General features: G+C 43.8%; 1 protein-coding gene across 1 annotated transcript in view; it reads left to right on the forward strand.

Moving 5' to 3' along the window:
- Positions 1-18,862, forward strand: part of CYBRD1 (cytochrome b reductase 1) — a 21,003-nt gene extending 2,141 nt beyond the window's left edge. The window contains exons 2-4 of the mRNA XM_080927758.1: positions 10,631-10,839; positions 17,432-17,586; positions 18,298-18,862. Coding sequence (XP_080783884.1) covers positions 10,631-10,839; positions 17,432-17,586; positions 18,298-18,595 — 662 coding nt within the window. The 3' untranslated portion in view covers positions 18,596-18,862. The remainder of the gene's footprint in view (positions 1-10,630; positions 10,840-17,431; positions 17,587-18,297) is intronic.
- Positions 18,863-19,271: the final 409 nt, after the last annotated feature.

Genomic DNA, 19,271 nt, shown 5'->3' on the forward strand with positions numbered 1-19,271 from the left:
GAAGGAGCAAACACAGATGCTTTTCTAAACCATCTTAGATGCTCAGTGAATCCATGAGAAGTTGCAAAGTGGGGATGCATTTGCTGTGCCTGACTGGTGACTTTGCAACTGTATACTGTAGAGCGTTACTGTTTCTATTCTTGTGATTGAGTGGCTAGCTCTTTGCCACTCCCCAGATCAAAATCGGATTAGATAGATCAAAACTTAAAAGTACAGTGTCCACTGAGTCCGCAGGGATTTCAAGCCACTGTAGAGTCAGAAAAACTCTTGAACCATCTTAAACCCTCTAGAGACATCTGAAGTTGACTTCAGAGGCTGTGAGGGAAACACAGGTCAAACATTATATGTTGTCGCAGGTCGTTTTATCTTGTGTAATTGTGTCAGGGATTTTTATGCTATGAGACGTTATATTTCTAATAGAGGGTGTGATATTCTGTACCCCCTATGCACTGGTATTTGGAGATATCGCAGGGATACACAATCATTGCTATAAGTTTCAAACACTTTACATACATGTTAAGCAAACAGGATTTGAAAGCGTTAAGATTAAGGATGGATCCTTGGAATTTCATGGATGGAGTAAACTGCAGGAAGAGGCTACAAAGATGGGCCTGTGTTGTTAAGAGCACTGGCTGCTCCTCCAAAGGACCTGGGCTCAATTCCCAATGCCTACATGATGACTTATGACCATCTGTAACTCCAGCTACAGCTGATCCTAACCCTCTTCTGACCACCATGGGCTCCAGGTACACATACATATTTGTAGGCAAACGCCACATAACAAAAAGGTTTTAAAAGAAGCACAAAGGTAAATCTTTCCCCTCCGTCCCTCTCACATACCAGATATACTTATGGAAACATATGTATTACTAAAGTATAGTCGTTATGAGGGGGTCTGAAAAATAATAATCAAACACACTTGTCATGGTGTCTAGACTGGCCACGTGTGCGGGATCTTCACGGTTGAGCTCTGCAAACCCTGGGACTACGGGTGCAAGCCCTCACCAACTCCAGGTGTGCGCCACCATTCCCGGCCAGATAAAAACCCAGGCTAATGTGAAAGCTAGTCTCGCTATGATATGAATGAGGAAGAGTTTAGAGGAGGCATTGTGCTTCTTTAAAGCAAATGCTTCCTCTGAAATAAAAATACTTCAGGGAAACCAGAGAAACGGCCATTGTAGAGGAGGCCACAGAGGGAAACAATCGAAAGCTCTCCAAGTGGCCGCTGACCTTTTTAAAGGTTCAGCGTGCTGGAATGGATTCTTTAGTGAAAGGTGGAAAATTCAGGCGTCTGCGTTAGTGAAAAGGGGTCTTGGCAATGCTGCACTCCTTTCTCTCGGTGTGTGCAACTGCCTTGTGTCAGAACCTGAAGGGAGAGAAATTAAATAGCTTAATGATCTCAGATTGGTTTTGTGAGAGAATGGAACTCCATTTAAGTAGCACTTAAAAGACAAAAGAAAGGAAGAATGTTACTAAAGGTAGTTGGAATATCCTCCTAATATATCTGTAAGTGGCCAGATTCCAAGATCACTTAAATCTATTTGAAAAGGCCCATGGGCTAAACCCTGGCAAAGAAGATAATAGAAAAAGAATCCCCAAAATTACTTCTCCAGAAGGCATCTGGGGGAAAGCCTTGATGACAAAGTCTACCAGAAACTGGGAAATGGGGATTTCACATGGCACGAAGGGGCAGTCCAAAGCACTTCAAAAACATGTTTTTGTTGCAAAAACCCACATGTAAGTCACTTAATACTGGAACCAAGAGATTGCTTTAAATATAATTATTTTGCTCCTGCTGTATTCCTGGCACCTAGAAGTGCATGATAGGTCAGTAGGTTTTTTTTTTTTTTTTTTTCCTTTCCCTGTTATATTTTGGAGAATGAACATGAGGCCTTGTACATGCTGGGCAAATGCTCTACCACTGAGATGCATTCCAAGCCTCTGCCTCTAGTTTATGAGAAATTTCTTTTTTTCCTGTTCTGGGAACAAATCCAGGCCTTTATACATGTCACTCAAGAGCTTTGCCACTGAGCCTCACTCCTGCTAATAAATAACTGTTGAGTGAGTTATTCCTGTCTCATCATTAAATTGTTAGTAACAAAATGCAATTTTACAGCCACTCCTTTGTAATGATAATAATAATAATAATAATAATAGCAACAGCAGTGTCTAAAGTAAAAGTACCATCCCTCTTGCCTAGTGATTGTTCAGCAGTTTAGAAACACCACTTAGCCAAACCCGGGGTAGAAAGGAGCCCTGTCATAATGGAAAAGCATCTTTGTTCTCAGGATTCTTGGTCAATAGCCTGTGACTACATGAGTACTTGCTAAGCCTCCTCTCCTCTTACCTGCACAACCACACAGCACTTCACATCAACCCCACCCCCTTCGCATTGTTAGTTTCTACCCCTGTTGGCATAGCTCCAACATTTTATATCTATCATCTTCAAAAACCCACACCCTCAGGGACTGGATGGATGGCTCAGTGGTCAGAAGCATCTGCTGCTTATTCAGAGGACCTGGATTCAGTCCTCAGAACAGCACAGTGATTCACAAGCCTCTGTTAACTCTAGTTCCAGAGGGTCTGACACCTTGTGTCATGTATGTAGTACACATGCATACATGCTTTACCTACATAAAGTAACTAAGTAAATAAACCCTAAACACTGAAACCCTCCACTCTGGACTCTGTCCTTTTCTGGCAGCTGCCTCATTTGTGTGTGTGTGTGTGTGCGTGTGTGTGTATGTGTGTGTCTTTTTATAGAACTTGAAATGTATGTCAACACTGAAGTCTAGGATTCCTTTCCTCCTCTTTTTTCTAGAACCTTCTTCAGTCAAACTTTACATCCCTCTGCTACACAAGAGACCTCTGGGGTCACTATGGAAACCAGCTAGCTTGGTGGGACATTGGTAGGAACCAGAGGTTACAGCACTTCACAACAGGTATCCTAGAGGCTACAGTTCATGTAGCTCCCCACACAGCTTTCTTTAATCATCTACACACACTCATTTTTCAGGGTGACAGCTCACATACTGGGAGAGCCTACTTACACGGAAGGGATTAAACCTTAAACTCCTCACACCCCACAGGAACTATCATTGTCCACGCTGTGTAGACCTGGCTCCCAGGGTCCTTTAAGGATAATGTGGTAGTTGAAAAATGTCTTCCAAAAGATCATTCCCAATCCCTGTTTGCAAATGTAACTAAGACCCCCAAATGAGCTCATCCTTGACTAGACACATACATGTTCAGCCACTCGTTTCCCCTATTAGAAGAAGCCAAAGGCGGTCAGAGACAAAATCTCAGAGGGAAGGCCAGAGGAAGTTAGGAGTGGAGTTTGATATAGTGGGTCTACAAGCTGCGGAGTATCAGAGATCGTGGGCCCTCAAGCTGCTAAGAGACAGTGATGTAATACACTCTCTCCTGGATCCTCCCAAGGAAGCAAGGTCGTCAATGCTTTGAGTGTGTGTGTGTGTGTGTGTGTGTGTGTGTGTGTGTGTGAGAGAGAGAGAGAGAGAGAGAGAGAGAGAGAGAGAGATATTGAGTGTATGTGGAAATCAGTTTTTTCCTTCCACCATGTGGGTCTTAGGAATTAAAATCAGTCTTGGCACAGAGGCTCCTTTCCCACAGGACCATGTTGCTAGTCCAAATTCTGTTCTCTTTTTAAAAATGATTAATCTATCTATCTAATGTGCGTGAGAGTTTGCATGCATACATGTATGTATTCCACAGAGAGGCCTGGTACCTGAGGAGGTCGGAAGGGCGTTACATCCCTTGAAACCGTAATCAGAGAGCATTAAGTGCTCTTAACCACTCAGCCACCTCTGAAGCCCCCAAATTTTGGTTCTTTTAGACTACTGAGTTTGTGGTGATTTGTTGCAGGAGCCTTAGGAAACAAACACAAGATGCAGCAATTACCATTCTCTCTGGGAGACCCCAAAGTAGTGCCATTCACATCAAGACTTTATGGGGTTGTGCTGGTTCTCAAAGTATAGCCCTGGGTCACAGCCAGGGAGGTTTGTTGTAAGTGGCATTGCCTTAATACCACTGGTAACAAGCGGCTCTTACGAAGACAAGTGACCCCAGGTTGCGTCCTCGTGCAGCCAAATATAGGGATGAATGGAGAGGTGGGGACTGAAGGGTAGAGGTCTGGCAGAACAGGAGCTCCTACCTAGCAACAGCGGAGTGTGGCTATGTGGGGATGCCAGTCCAAAGCTGCCAGGCTCTCCCGTTTTGCCAAGAGAGTCCAGATACTTAAAAAGTGGTTCAAGAGGGCCGGGCAGTTAAGAGCACACACTGCTCTTCTGGAGGGTCCAAGTGTAATTCCCAGAAATCTCATTTGGTGGTTCATAAGTGTCTATACCTCCAGCTCCTGGCTGACCCAGCTCATCTGGCTTTTATGGCTGTGGTGAAATTAAGGGGGCTGGTACAGTCTGTCATTGGACAGCAGAGAGTGGGGCAGGGACAAAGTTTTTGTAAGGCGGGAGAGAAAAGGAAGGAAGAGAATCAAGATGGAGACAGAGAAGGAGGATCCTGATCAGGGTGGTTTTAATTAAACCATAAGGTAGTTATGTCATTTTTAACGGATAGATCTTTATAGGTCAATTTATCTTATCTAGGTGGGCGGTTTATATCTTTATTATTAATTGGCTGTGAGTTTATTGTGCGGATGTATTGTGGACTGAGAATTTAACATATAAATCTGACTGATAAATTACAAGTTCCTGGAGCTTTGATTTTTACCGGGCTACAGGGAATGTGAGCAGAGTCCCTGGCTGGCAGAGAGTCAGCTGGGAGAGGGCGACTGTGGAGTGCCTGGGGCTAGCGTGGCTCGGTGCCACGCTGGAGCAGTCCACAGAGAAGCAGCCGGGTTGAGCGGCTCCTGGCTCTGTGGCTCGTGGACCATGCAGCTCCGCACGGAGTGAGAACTCGAGGGAACCAGTAGCCGACACCATTTAATATTTACTGCAACGTATGGGCACCCACACTCACCTGCACATGCTTACACATAATTAAAAATAATAGATTCTGGAGGGATGGCTCGGTTGTTAAGAGCACTGGCCGCTGTTGTTCAAGAGGACCTGGGTTCGGTGCCCAGTACCCACATGGCAGCTCATAGGTGTCTTAACTCCAGTTCCAGGGGATCTGACATTCCTACCCCGACATACATACACATGAATTAAGGATACATGAAAAATAAAAACTTTTTAAAGAGGAAAAGAAAACTTGCTCAAACTAAAAGGAAACAAGTCCAAGGAAACAACGAACTCCTCCGTGTGCAGGAACAAAACATTGAGTTCTAGTGTGTCTTCTGGGCCTCTTTAAAATGTCCTTAGATCAGCGTCAGTGATGTCCCTTTTAACAATGACGGACTCGAAATCTTTCTCTTCCTGGTTTTCTTGCACACGGTGGATTTCAGGAAATTATAAACGGCTGAAGTGATGACAGCCTTTGACTGTCCTTTCCAGAGTTTCCTCGCTTAACTCCGAGTCTCATCTAGTGTCCCGGTCAGTTGATTGGCATTTCTTTGTTTTTGAGACAGGGTTTCCCTTTGTAACCCTGGGTTCCTGCAACTCTCTTTGGAGACCAAGTTAGCCTAAGACTGGCAGTGATTGTAGGAGTTCCTCTGTGTCCTGGCTGCTGGTACATCGGGGGGTGTGCCACAATGCCTGAATTGTATATCTATCTATCTATCTATCTATCTATCTATCTATCTATCTATCTATCTATCATCTATCTATCTATCATCTATCTATCTATCTATCTATCATCTATCTATCTATCATATATCTATCTATCCATCCATCCATCTCTATCTCCATCTATCTATCTATCTATCTATCTATCTATCTATCTACATCTCCATATATATATATATACACACATACACACACACACACACACACACACACACACACACAGAGAGAGAGAGAGAGAGAGAGAGAGAGAACAGCTACTGGATGCCAACTGCTGTATAAAACACGAGCAGTGGGCTGGGAATGGGCAACATTGGTACAGTCCTAGCTCAGCATATCTTGGTTTGTATCCTTAGTATATGAAGGAAGGAGGGTTTGTCTTTTCTATAAGCTGTTCCCATGTGATTTGATTAGAGATGAGTAATGATTTTTTTTTTAAGAATGTAGGTTATAGTTGGTATTGTGGGTGATACATACCTTTTATATACCAGCACTCAAAGGGCAGAGTCAGAAGGATCTTTGTGAGTTCAAGATCATCCTAGCCTACAAACCAAGTACCAGGCCAGCTGAGGGTAGGGTTATGCTGATTCCTTAAAGTTTAGAACCAGCTGGGATAATGAATTCAACTCCTCCTTTGAGCAATCATAACCTGGCTATGGTCAAGCAACTGGGCTTGACCAGGCCTGGTTTTTTGATAATGTGTGATAATACTGGTATGAGGTACAAGAAAATACAGCCAATTTTTCTAATGACATAAAACTCTTGGATAGGGGCTGAAGGAATGGCTCATCTTAAAGAGCACAATTTGCTCGTCCAGAGAGGACTGGAGTTCAGTCTCCAGCACCCATGGTCAACAACTGTCTGTAACTCCAGAGGATTCCAGAGGACCCAGTACCCTCTTCGGGTCTCCTTACAAACTTCCTGCACAGACATTCATGTAATCAAAATACCCAAGTACATGAAGATTTAAAAAAACCTGCTCCTCCATATTTTAAAATATCTATCCGATGGACTAATCCTTTCTGCCCTGATCATTTTCATACATATATTTTCAAATAAACATCTGCCTTTGTGATCTCAGTCACCTCGAAGCCGGACGCTGGACCGAGACCTTCTTGTCCCCATCTTCACTTCAGTTTCTAGGCATCCGTGTGCACTGCAAACTCCTCCATTTTGCTTTAGCCACTCCAGGATTTTAAAGGGGGCTCTTTGCTCCCGTTTAGAGTTGAGATCCTCTGGATAGGATCTGGTAAGGTGTAGGTGCACAGGGGAGTGAGTTCTAAGGATGGCTGCTGTTCTGAACATTCTGTCAAAAGGGAAAATAATACATTATTCTAAGACGGAAGGAGAGTGTAACATCCCACAACGCTTAAGGAGGCTTCACACAAGTGATTTCAAACTCCAGCGTACTTCAAACTCAATGGCTTACCCTTAATTTTAAATTCTCCTCATGCTGAAGTGGGCCCCAGAGCAGAATGCATTCTCTTTGTTTGAAAGCTACATTTGATCTTACATAAACTAGCGTTTGTGTCTACATTGAATTTTGTCTTGAGATTTTGACTGGTACATGTTACTTATGTGTGTGCTCTATAGGTGCATAGGTATGTGTCAGAGCACTTACATGTGTGTGTGTGTGTGTGTGTGTCTTCCTCTTAGTTTTGAGAAAAGGTCTCTTGCTGAACTTGGAATCTGCCAGTTAGTTTACACGGGCTGGACCCTGGGGTCAAGCCCTGGGACCTGCTTCAACCCCAGTGCCCAAAGTGAAGTCCCCATGGTCACACAGGAAGCCCTTATTTCACCAGCTCTCCTTTTTAAAAGAGGATTTGGGCTGGTAATAGGGCTCAGTGAGCAGTGGTGCTTGCAGCCAGACCTGATGAGTTGATCCCTAAATCCCATAAAGTGGCAGGAACTGACTTCTAAGAGTTGTCCTATAGAGTTCACACAAATACAGTAGAACGTACTTAGTAAGTACTACTACTTAATGTACACACACACACACACACAGAGAGAGAGAGAGAGAGAGAGAGAGAGAGAGAGAGAGAAATATATATATATATCTATATTAGAAGATGACCTGTCACAACAAAACTGATATGTCAGTTTATCATGAACCATAAATGGTTAACCTAACCACTTCATAATACAGAAGATCATGATGTATGGCTTAAATATATTCAATGTTCAAATATATCTTTTTAAAAATATATAAGATTTCATTGTAGCTCAGTTTGGCCTGGAACTCACTTTGTAGCCCAGACTAGCCCAGAACTCACTGCAATCTTCCTGCCTTAACCTCTCAGTGCCAAGATTACAGATGGGAGTCACACTATCTTTTCATTTTAAAAATGAAATTGAAAAACAAAACAAATATGAAAATTTGTTTATGTGCTGAGACTACAGAAATAACTACTTCTTTGTTAATTTATTTTCACAGATACTTTGTGACTTCCCAATCCTTGACAGGCTTCAGCTGGTATCTGACAGACATGGGTCTTCCTTCATGAGCCACAGGGTTAAGTAGAGAAGAATTATGATGAGTATTTTCTATGTCTGGGGTTCTATCTGCCCCAAAGTCCTCTATCCCTGATCTGATCTCAGTCTGACAGACTCAAACTTTATATGTGACACACACACACACACACACACACACACACACACACACACATATGTACATAAGTACATATACAAACATAAATGCACACATATGCGTGTATTTAATAACTGTTTATGGAAAGAAAATTGGTGTCAAACCAGAAATTACCTCATAGAAAGTGATTTTATATTATATTTTCTCATATCCCTGAGTTTTGATTATACAACTAGGATCTAATTAACTATTTTAATGATTAAACACAAATGACTGTATTTTCATCTTGAGAGACGAGAAGAATTACATGCAGTTATGAGCCCCCTTCTCCTTCCTTCTTTTTAACGTTTTTACAGTAGCATGTTCCACCGCCCATCGCTTTTCCTCTGAAGGCATGTAAAGTGTCTGCATCAGGCACGTTCACGTTCCCCCATTCCTGAAGGGAGTGGTCCTTCGGGTCAGAGCCCCAGCAGAACCCTTGTTTTCGTCATATCACCCCTGTTCCCTCTCCTGCCTTTTCACTGGACCTCAGGAATGGAGTCCAGGCTCACACAGCAAACAAGAGCAGCTACAATTTACTCGAAGCAGTTTTACAGCTGCTGGGGGCTGGGGGAACTTCCTGTTTAATAAATGTGGTCTAATTTGTTAGGCTCACTCATTTTTCCTTAAATGGGTGGTATTTTGGATATTTATATATTTTTGGAAAATGTGCAAACAGCATTTGAAAATACATCATTCCTGGCCAGCCTTTAACTGTCCTGAGTGCCTTTTGAACACATTCAGCTGTGCAGCAGAGCCTTTGGAATCGTGGACAGATGTGGGAAGCCAGGACAGATGTGAAAAACCCTTGTGTGGCTTACATGACAGCTGGCCATGAAGACTAGTTGAGCCTAACTGACTACTGGGTTTGCAAGCTTTAAAAAACATCTTTTAACTTTAAGACTATAAAGAATGCATTCAGCCACACAGAACATACAACACACAAAGACAGACACACACACACACACACAATCTCTCTGCTCTTACCACCCAGGTAACGCATGTTAAGACTGGTGACAACATAAAAAAATAACATTAAGCTAGAACTTACAACTGATGAGAGTCAAGCGTGAGGCAGGATGATGGAGGTGAAAGGTCAGAGGCTCTAACCTTAGTGGAAACAAAATCGTGCTAGGAAAGAACCACAGAGACCCAACACTTTTAATTGTCTGGGTCCGTTCTGGCCGGCGGCAAGCACGTGTCCACTTCAGATTTGCTTCATGGGTCTCCCTCAGGTAAATAACAGGAACTGTGTTGAAGACCAGAGCCATCAGCAAGGGTTAGGTATGCTAGATTGCTGCCATTACCGAAGAAGGAGTTAATATGCAACCAGTTTAAAACCCAAGAGCTGAGGCAAGAGTATTTCTTAAGGTCAGGAGTTCGAGAGCAGCCTAGGTAATGATAGATTCTGGCTCTCAACAAAATAACAACCCACAAGGGAAACACACTTTTGCACGAACGCTGATGGTTTAAAAGTTAGGTTTTCAGTGAACAAGCACAGAGAAGTGCATGGGCTGACATCTGCTGGGTGGCCCTGGAAAGGGTCACAAGTTCCAGCAAACCATTGGTGGATCCCGCCGTGCAGCCTGGAGAAGGCGCAGTACTCTCCGGCTCCCCCGTTACCGCTAATGCACAAAATATTTGTAAAATTCATATCCAATCAACAATCTAGGACAGTCAAAAAACAGTTAGGTTTTGAGAGAAATAATGGGCAAAGAGACAAGTAATGAGACGTAGGTTTCAGTTTTGTGTGAAGTTTTGACATATTTTGTGTTGTCTGTAGTACCAGGAAGAATCAAATGCTTGAAGTACAGTTGTCTTTGAATGTGTGTGTGTGTGTGTGTGTGTGTGTGTAAAATGTTAAACCAGGGAATGTGTACTCTTCCTCCCTTTGCCTGTCTCCATTGCTCTCCTTCCTCTTCTCTGTCTGTCTGTCTGTCTGTCCCTGCATGTGTGTGTGTGTATAGGGAATGTGGTGCCAGGGCACAATTGTCCATATTAGAGTACAACCTTCTTCCACTATGGGGGTCCTGGGGATTGAACTCTGGTCATCAGGCTTGGTGTCAGGTGCTTTGTCCTGAGCCATCTCAGTAACTGATGGTGCTAACAGTGATGTCTGCCGGTGAATACATGCATCCCTTTCTTTGGGGAAAACACTCAAGGGTGAGGTGGCAGCTCTGGAGACTGAGAAGGGGATGCTGGGAGGAGCAGAAGCCAAGAGGGAGCCTTTCTCGGCAGGGGGGGGAACCTGTCCAGTGGGCCAAATGATTTACTTTGTGTCGATTTTTAAAATACTTTGTCTCCCTAGCCATCATCGTGTACAGACTGCCATGGACCTGGAAGTGTAGCAAGCTCTTGATGAAATCCATCCACGCCGGGCTAAACACTGTGGCTGCCATCCTCGCCATCATCTCGGTGGTGGCTGTGTTTGACTACCACAATGACCGAAAAGTTCCCCACATGTACAGTCTGCACAGCTGGGTTGGACTGACAGCTCTCATTCTCTACATCCTACAGGTCAGTGCCCAGCCGAGCAGATGTTTCCTCAACTTGCTCTTCCATTTGTGTCCAGAATAACTCTTTCCCCAAGGGGACAATGGACCTCAGAACTCAGGTGTATGACTTATTATTTTGATACCCGTCAGAAAGGAAGTCGCCATCTCTTAACATTTAGACTAGCATCGTCCAGACTTCCCACCGTCCTTGGCTCTGTGAGTGCAGGGGCTCAATGGACAGAACTAGATGCCTTTTCCGAGTTACTTGCTCAGTCAGTACCCCAGGGTTTTGTGAGACTGCAGGAGCATGTTTCTCCAGTGGCTGCCGTTCACTGTTTTTCCTTTACTGCTTGTATCTTATAATAATTTCTTTACAATACCCATTTTTGCATAACAGCAGGCTAAGTGAATAAGTAGTGCAATGAATACATCGATAAATAAAAATTCTCTCTATTAAATATGGCTTTTAGTCTGGTTTCTCTAGAACTCCCCCCACACACACAAAATACAAAACCTTTTATTCTTCGCTCTGTATCTTAATATGTAAGTTAGAGAGAATTTAGAAGTTAACAACAACAACAAATAACCTACTGTGATGGTTTAATCTCAGTACACTCTGACCCTAGAGGCTGGAAAAGTCCAAATGTGTACAAGAAATGTTTTATCTTATAACACTTACTTAACAGGGCCTGTGCATTTAGGTAAACCAGACATACCATATCACGCACAAAAATCTAGATTAAAGTCCTAAATACAAAAACCAAAGCCAAGGAAGGGTGTGTGTGTGTGTGTGTGTGTGTGTGTGTGTGTGTGTGTGTATAGTCTGTGTGGTGTAAGACAGGGAAGGCCAGAAGGTTGATAAGAAAGCCATCTATGGGGAACATGCATATTTACTACACAATTTTTTTAAATGTATGTGACTTGAGGCATCAGAGTAAACAGAAATGACATGAGAATTGTGGGAATAGTCAATTGTCATGTGTCAGTAGACAAGCAACTCTAAACATTGCTAATAAAAGGTCAGGGCTGAAGACATGGCTCAGAGGTTAAGAACACTAGCTGCTCTTGCAGAGGGCCCAGGTTCGATTCCCAGCACTGGTTCAGTGGCTCACAGCCACCTGCAACTCCTGTTCCAGGAGATCTGATGCCCTCTTCTGACCTCTACAGGGACCAGGAGCACACGTATCAAACGATATACATGCTGGCAAGACAGTCATACAATAAAAATGAATAAAGAAAAAATAATTGAAAAGGCAACCATATAGGAAAAAATGGGGGTCATAGAGACAGCTCAGCAGATGAGGAAGCTCGCTGCCAAGTGCTGCCACCCACAACAAGCTGGATGGATTCTTTGGTCCTGTGTCTAGAGAGTACTGGCTCCTGTGGGTCAAACCTCCAAGTGTGCATTGTGGCGCATGCTTGCCAGAGAACTTGAGCTTGCTTTATCAAGATTAAACTGACACATTCTGTAGTATTTCTGGAAAAGCTGGATTCTGGATTAAGAGTCACTAGAGAGCTAAGACTCCTGAGTGTGCAGAGTCAAGTTGTGCTCTGAGATGCAGCAGAGGGGAAGGACTGTGCCCTGAGCAGTACAGTGTCTGTATCAGGACCTGATACATTTCACCACCAGCAGGCTGCTGTAGAAAGAGCTTACCAAAAGAGTAAAGGAGGCCAGCTCAGCAAGATGCAAAGCAAAATAAACTACAGCACCAAGAAGAAAACTAGCCTGTAAATCCCACATACTCAGGAGGCTGGGGTAGGAGGATCACGAATTCAAAGCCAGTCCGGGTAACTTTGTGAGTCGATGTCTCAAAATGTAGTGTAACAGAGGGGCTGGGGATACAGGTCAGTGTAGATCGGTAGTCTTGTATGTGTGAGGGACTTAGGTAAATTCTCAGGACAGAGGGAGCAGTTTTAATTTCCCAGTGAAGACAGAGTCACTGTGAATGCCTGTCCTGGGGGACCTCACTTGTTGGAAGACAGGATACCTCAGTCTCTCAGGACTACTGCTTTAGTCTGGGCCACATTGCTGAAACTCCCCCTCCCCCCAAACACACACACACACACACACACACACACACACACACACACACACACACACTTTCTCTTCAGGTACAATGTTTTCTTAGTTTATGAGGTCAGTTTGTGCCTCTCCAGCTCGCTTAGAAGATGAAGAGGAAGTGATTTTCAGATCAAATGTTCTGCTGGGGCTTGAGTTCACCACTGTAAAGTCTGGGTTTGCCTGCTAAGCAGTTGGTGTCTGGGTTGTTAGAGTAACAAACTAGAAGAAGGCAGCAAACTAGAATACCTACAACAGCCCAGTGGTCTGTGAGCATTTCAAGCCCAGAATCCTTTTCTTCTTGTGAGAGTTAGCCTCCGGGGACATTAAAAACAAACACGCTCAAGTTCACATACATGTATATAGAAGTTTTGAATCACTGTAATCACAGGAACTAATATGATTTCATGATCAACCTAGTTTAGAAAACAGGGCCCCTCACCCTGTATTCACCCAGTCTAGGGTACATTTCTGGAGCTACTCAAGTCTGCAGAAGTAACCAGGCTCCTCAGGTTATCCCCCCACCCCCATTCTTCTGTATACTTCTACAAGGTAGAAGGGGAGAAATGGCTCTTACAAGTCATTCTCTGACCTCCACGCCTTACATCAAGGCACATGTACACACACACACACTCTCTCTCTCTCTCTCTCTCTCTCTCTCTCTCTCTCTGCTTTAAATGAATATATAAAAGATGTCTTTTGTGGTTCTAATACTCACTTCATTTTCTAATACCCATTATGTCTTCTGTTCATTCATAAAATAGACTTGTATTCCTTTTCTAATGATTGGCAGGAATTCTAAATCAGATTCCTTTTTATCTAGAGGTGTTACTACACTTTCTTCCCAATTGAATATTGTATTTTTCTTCTCTCCCCGCCCCTAACCTCCATAAGTAGAGATTTCTTGGGTGTAATGCAACCGAGTGAATCATTTTTCATCTGGAGTTACAGTTGTTCAACTCTGTTTTCTTCTCATGACTTTGTGGGGCAGCCCTCCCGTGTACTTTCTTCCTTTATCCCCATATGGATTATTTTCACAGCCCCTTCCCCCGACTTACCCCTGCCATCTGTCCAAAATGGCAGCACCATTCTTTTCTCTGCATCCTTGACAGCGCAGGAGGAGCTGGGGAAGGTTCTGGAAATTCATAGAAAGGTATAGAATGAGAGATAAGACTCTTTGATTTCTGTCTTGAAAAGGGTATTGGATATTTCTGACAGTTCATGTTTATAAACACAGGGTTTGCAAGCAGGGAGACCCTGTTTGTTTGTTTGTTTGGGTTTTTTTTGCTTTCTTATTTGTTTTGTTGTTGTTTATTTGGGGTTTGGGTTTTTTTTTGTTTTTGTTTCAAAACATGGTCTCACGGTATAGCCCTGGCTAGCCTGCTATCTGCCTCTGCCTCTCAAACTCGGGGATTCAAACAGGTGAGACCTGTTTGAAGTGGTCCTTCCGTTTGGTAGGTGGTGACCTTAAATTAGTTGGTTTAGCTTCTCGCCTGCAGTAGTAATGTTTATGATCCTTCACAAAACCAAATCGTGCTTGAAAAGGCCCAACCTGGACAGAGCACACTGGGATGTTCCCTCAGCTGTTGTTCCTGTGGTGAAAATGCTTGTGGCAGGCTCCTTTGTGATCTCAAAGTGCCGGCTTTCATTCTTACTAGGGGCCATGATATCTTCATGGGCAGGAACATGTATTTTATGTCCGTAAAATTCATTTACTCAGCACAGTAAAATGGTGAAGGCCAGTGGTTAGACACTGATGGTAAGTAGGTTGTAAAAGTTAGTACACTTGGGAAGAAAGTGATAGAAAGAATAAGCCAGTGGGTGGATAAGAAGGGGAACCGGGGCTGGGGGGCGGGATTCGAGGGGTGTCTCATGCCACTGGAAAGATCTGTAGACATGATTTGGACATTGTCCATTAGCATCGGTGATGACGACCTTGGTGGGCAGGGAGGTTGCAGTGGATTAAAGAGGAAGCAGAAAGGCTCCTCGAGAGGAGCGGGAGCATGTGGGCCACGTGGGCTACCACTGAGTGCCACCGCAAGCCCACGTTGATGTCTTAGGGAACATTTGCCCCCCCCCCCCGGGCTTCTACTTTATATCAGAGAAGCTTGGGCATGTGATAAGCAATATCAACAAGATGGCATCAGAAAAGGAAAGTATGTGGGGACTGGAAGACAGTCATCTAAAAGCAGTCTGCAGGAAGCTGGTTGTAGAGACAGCTGGAAGATCAGAGGTGCAACACCAACCCCACTGTCTGAGGAGGAGGAGGAAGGAGTCTTTGAGGGTTGTTTGGTGTGCTGGCAAGATCTCCTCACTGACTGCAGGGGAAGATGGGATGAAGGGAGGGCTGACTGGTGATGCTGAACGCAGGGAGTTTCCATGGGTGCAGCCTTCCTGGATGCCTAGTAGCCACGTCACTCACGACCTGAACAAAGCCGGGCTGGGATGTTGCCAGGTGCAGGTGATGACAGGGGAGCACAGCAGAGGGATGTCACATGTCAGCCAGAGGCTAAGCTGCCATAGTGGTGACCACGGTCTGTGTATCCACGTCTACGGACATGTTCCGGTTAGAATCTTTAACCTCGGAAGCAAAGTGTCATCTTGCTCCTATGTTGGAAGAACCTAACCTGGAAAATGAAGTAGCTCGAGTTTTCTCAAAGCCAGGACAGCAGTATTATCAGGTCCAGGGAAATGAGGGGCACCCGTTCTCAGCTTCCACCCAGGTCTACTCAGTCAAAACCGTGGGACTGGGGACCAAACCCTGCTATTCTAACAGCTCTACCAGGCCACTGAGTGTTGGCTCGCGCTGGAGAACGAGCCATTGATGGAAAGAAGAAGCTGTAGCGAAAGGTTGGCTACTACAGTAAGGTTTTTTTAAAAAAACAATGTATTTATTTTTAGTTTCTGTATATGAGTGTTTGCCTGCATGTATGTTTGTGTATACCACATGCATGTCTGTTGCGCTTGGGGCCAGAAGAGGTATTCAGATCCCTTGTAAATGGAACTTCAGGAATTTGTGAGCTGCCATGTAAGTGTTAGGAACCTAACCTGGGTCCTCTATAAAAACACCACACACACACACACACACACACACACACACACACACTGCCCAACCTTTGGCTGTTTGAAAGATAAAGTCTTATTATGGAGCCCAGCCTGGCCTGGAACTTGCTGCAGTTCCCCTGTCTCAGCTTCCCCAGGCTGGGATTCCAGGCATATGCCACCATACCTGGCTGTGTTACAGTGAGCCTTATGCAAATGTGATGAGTACCAGGGACACAGGAAGCTTAGTCACCTCCTGTACTAAATCAGTACTTGAAGGTAAAAGTTCCAATAAATTCTATAAATTCAATAGTCTGGCAGCAGCTACATTTTCTGAAAGATAAAATACTTACTGGACAGGAGGCAGAGGCCAAAATAACCAAATTGTAGGGGTGGAACAGACTTCAGCTAATGCAGAAATCCTACTGGCCTCTGTAAAGAACAGTCCCACCACAGGCTTAGTTACTGAGGAAATTAACTCAGCATCTGTTTCTTCCTTGTGAAACACAATGTCAGTTTCTCTCTTTCTGTTTTTGCTTTTTGAGACAAGGTCTCTCTGTGTAGCCCTAGTTATCCTGGAACCAGGCTGGCCTTAAACTTATAGAGATCTGACTGCCTCTGCCTCCAGGTGCTGGGATCAAAGGTCAGGCCACGATGTCTGGTATCAGTTCTATCCACATAGCTTTGTAGGCTAACCAGGCTGAACTACATGTCCTGGGTCTGGTTTTTGGAGGAAGAAAAATAAAAACTATGTTTTTCCTTCATACTTAATAAATAAATTACCATAACCTTAAAATAGGTTATTGAGTATTAAACAAATTAAACTAGATGAATGTATTGAAATAAAAATATCTGCTCAACTCCAAGATACACTGTTGAGGGGGCAAAAAAGCAAGGTGCCCCAATGTATACACTTAAAAACATCAACTGTGTAAACAGGACACATTCAGTCCTACCACTTGGGAAGTTGGGTTTGAGGCAGGATTGCAAGTTTGAGGCCAGCCTGGAGAGACCCTGATACACACACACACACACACACACACACACACACACACACACACACAGAGTTTTGTTTATATTGTATACACATACATACATATGCTTGTGTGGGCATTAGGGACTTTCTAGAAGAAGTCAAGGATTATTGTAAATGATAATTTTGGATATGTTGGAACTGTGCATAAAGAAATTTGCTGGGGGTGATGGAGAGATGGCCTAGCAGTTAAGGGCACCCGCTGTTCTTCCAGAGGTCCTGAGTTTAAGTCCCAGCAACCACATGGTGGTTCACAACCATCTATAATTTGATCTGATGCCCTCTTCTGGCCTGCAGGTGTACCTGCAGATATACATAAAAATAAGTAAATACATAATTCTTTTTAAAATGTAAAGAAAGAACTTTGCTATCCATTTTATAACCCCTGGTTCTGCCGTCTCTGCCTCTTAGGTGCTGGGACTGAAGGTATGTGCCACCATATCCAGCTTAAATAATAACCATTGTTCTTCTGGTGTTCAGCTTGTTGTAGGCTTTTTCATCTTTCTGCTTCCATGGGCTCCGCTCTCTCTCCGGGCAACTGTCATGCCCATACATGTGTATTCTGGACTCCTCCTCTTCGGAACAGTGATTGCGACGGTCCTCATGGGAGTGACGGAAAAGCTGTTCTTTGTCCTGTAAGTTTGAAGCCTTCTGTCTCTTAACTCGTAAGCTAGAAAATGTAAAATATATTTCCACGAGGAAAATACCATATAAATAGCCATTTAAAAAGAAAAAGATTTATTTTTATTTTGAGTGTATGAGGGTTTTACTTTCATTAAGTGTTTGTGTACCCCCATGCATGCTGTGCCCTTGAAGGCCAGAAGAGGGCGTTAGATTCCTCTGGGACTGGAGTTACAGGCAGTTCTGAGCTGCCACGTGGGTGCCGAGGAACCAAACCTAGGTCCTCTAGAAGTGCAGCAATGCCACCTCTCTAGGTCTGCCAATAGCCCTTTTAATAATAATAAAAAGTAAGGTTTAACTATTTTAAGGTAGTTTCTTATCCCATACATATAATATAATATTACTAAAAGTGTGGTAGAATTATTTGGGTTATGAGTTGTGAATTCATTTTGGGGGCGTGTGTGTATTTTCTTCTAATTGTAATTCTTGTCCTTTTCTTGTTTTTAAGTGATATGTTTTAACTGCTATATTTTTTTTTCTTACTTGATTTTTTTAAAAAATAATTTTATGATAGTCTACAGTGTGAAACATCATATAACCCCTATGTCTCTTTAATGCCGCACATTAAGGACTTTTTACCTTGAAACTGTACCAGGGTTCACCCTGAGCAGGTGGGTTCAGTGTATGCTATGTGCTTGTAACTGGATCCACCTTTTCCTCCATAGGAAAAAACCTTCATACCATTCATTCCCACCAGAAGGTGTTTTTACAAATACCCTGGGCCTTCTGATTCTGGTATTTGGAGCCCTCATCTTTTGGATTGTCACCAGGCCACAATGGAAACGCCCTAGGGAACCGGGCTCTTTCCCTCTCCAGCTAAACAACTCTGATGGGATGGAAGGCTCCGTAGCAATAAGCTCCGCCCACAACATGGACACCGCAGACGCAGAGTTAAGCAGCGAGGGAGCAGCCCGGAAAAGAACCCTTGGCCTTGCTGACACTGGCCAGAGATCCACCATGTGAAATGTTGATGCAGCCACATTAACTTCTCTTCCAAAGTCACACCTACAGTTTAGCTTCTCCTACCTAGCCATAGGTGACTTGGGTTCATAAGCCAATGTATATTGTGGTTATCAAGGAGGTTTTCCCGACAGTGATTGTGTTGACAGGCCTGTGAACTTAACAAATGTAAAAGGACATGATCAATATAAATAAATTGTGATTGTTTCCTCTTGAGGACCCGGGCATTGGGCATACCTGCCAGAGGCTTATCTGATGAGTTGGTAGCACCCTTGGCCCCTGGCTATACCCCATTTATTCTGGGAGCCCAGTAATTTCAGAACTAGGTAGAACCTCTCTTAACTTTTAAGATAAGATCACAAATACTTAGAGAGATTTGGACCATTATGCCACAAAGATGTGAGGAAAACATATTAGTGGTGGGACAGAGGGGGTAGGAGGTGTGCTTTAGGAAAGTATCTATTTCCCTCTGCATCAGATTTGGGCTCACATAGGCTCTGAACATGAGAGTATATATGAGGGTGTTTTGGGGGCAGTTGCTTAAGTCGCAGACAGCTGAAAAGATCTCTGGTTAGACCCAGAAGATTGTGTAACACTCAGTCCAGTGCCTAGACTCCCAGGAGCTGCTACACTTCACAGTTCAGCTTCTGAACCTCTTGCAATGCAAACATGCCAGACC

Source organism: Micromys minutus, assembly GCF_963924665.1.
Source record: "Micromys minutus genome assembly, chromosome: 13".
NCBI lineage: Eukaryota > Metazoa > Chordata > Mammalia > Rodentia > Muridae > Micromys > Micromys minutus.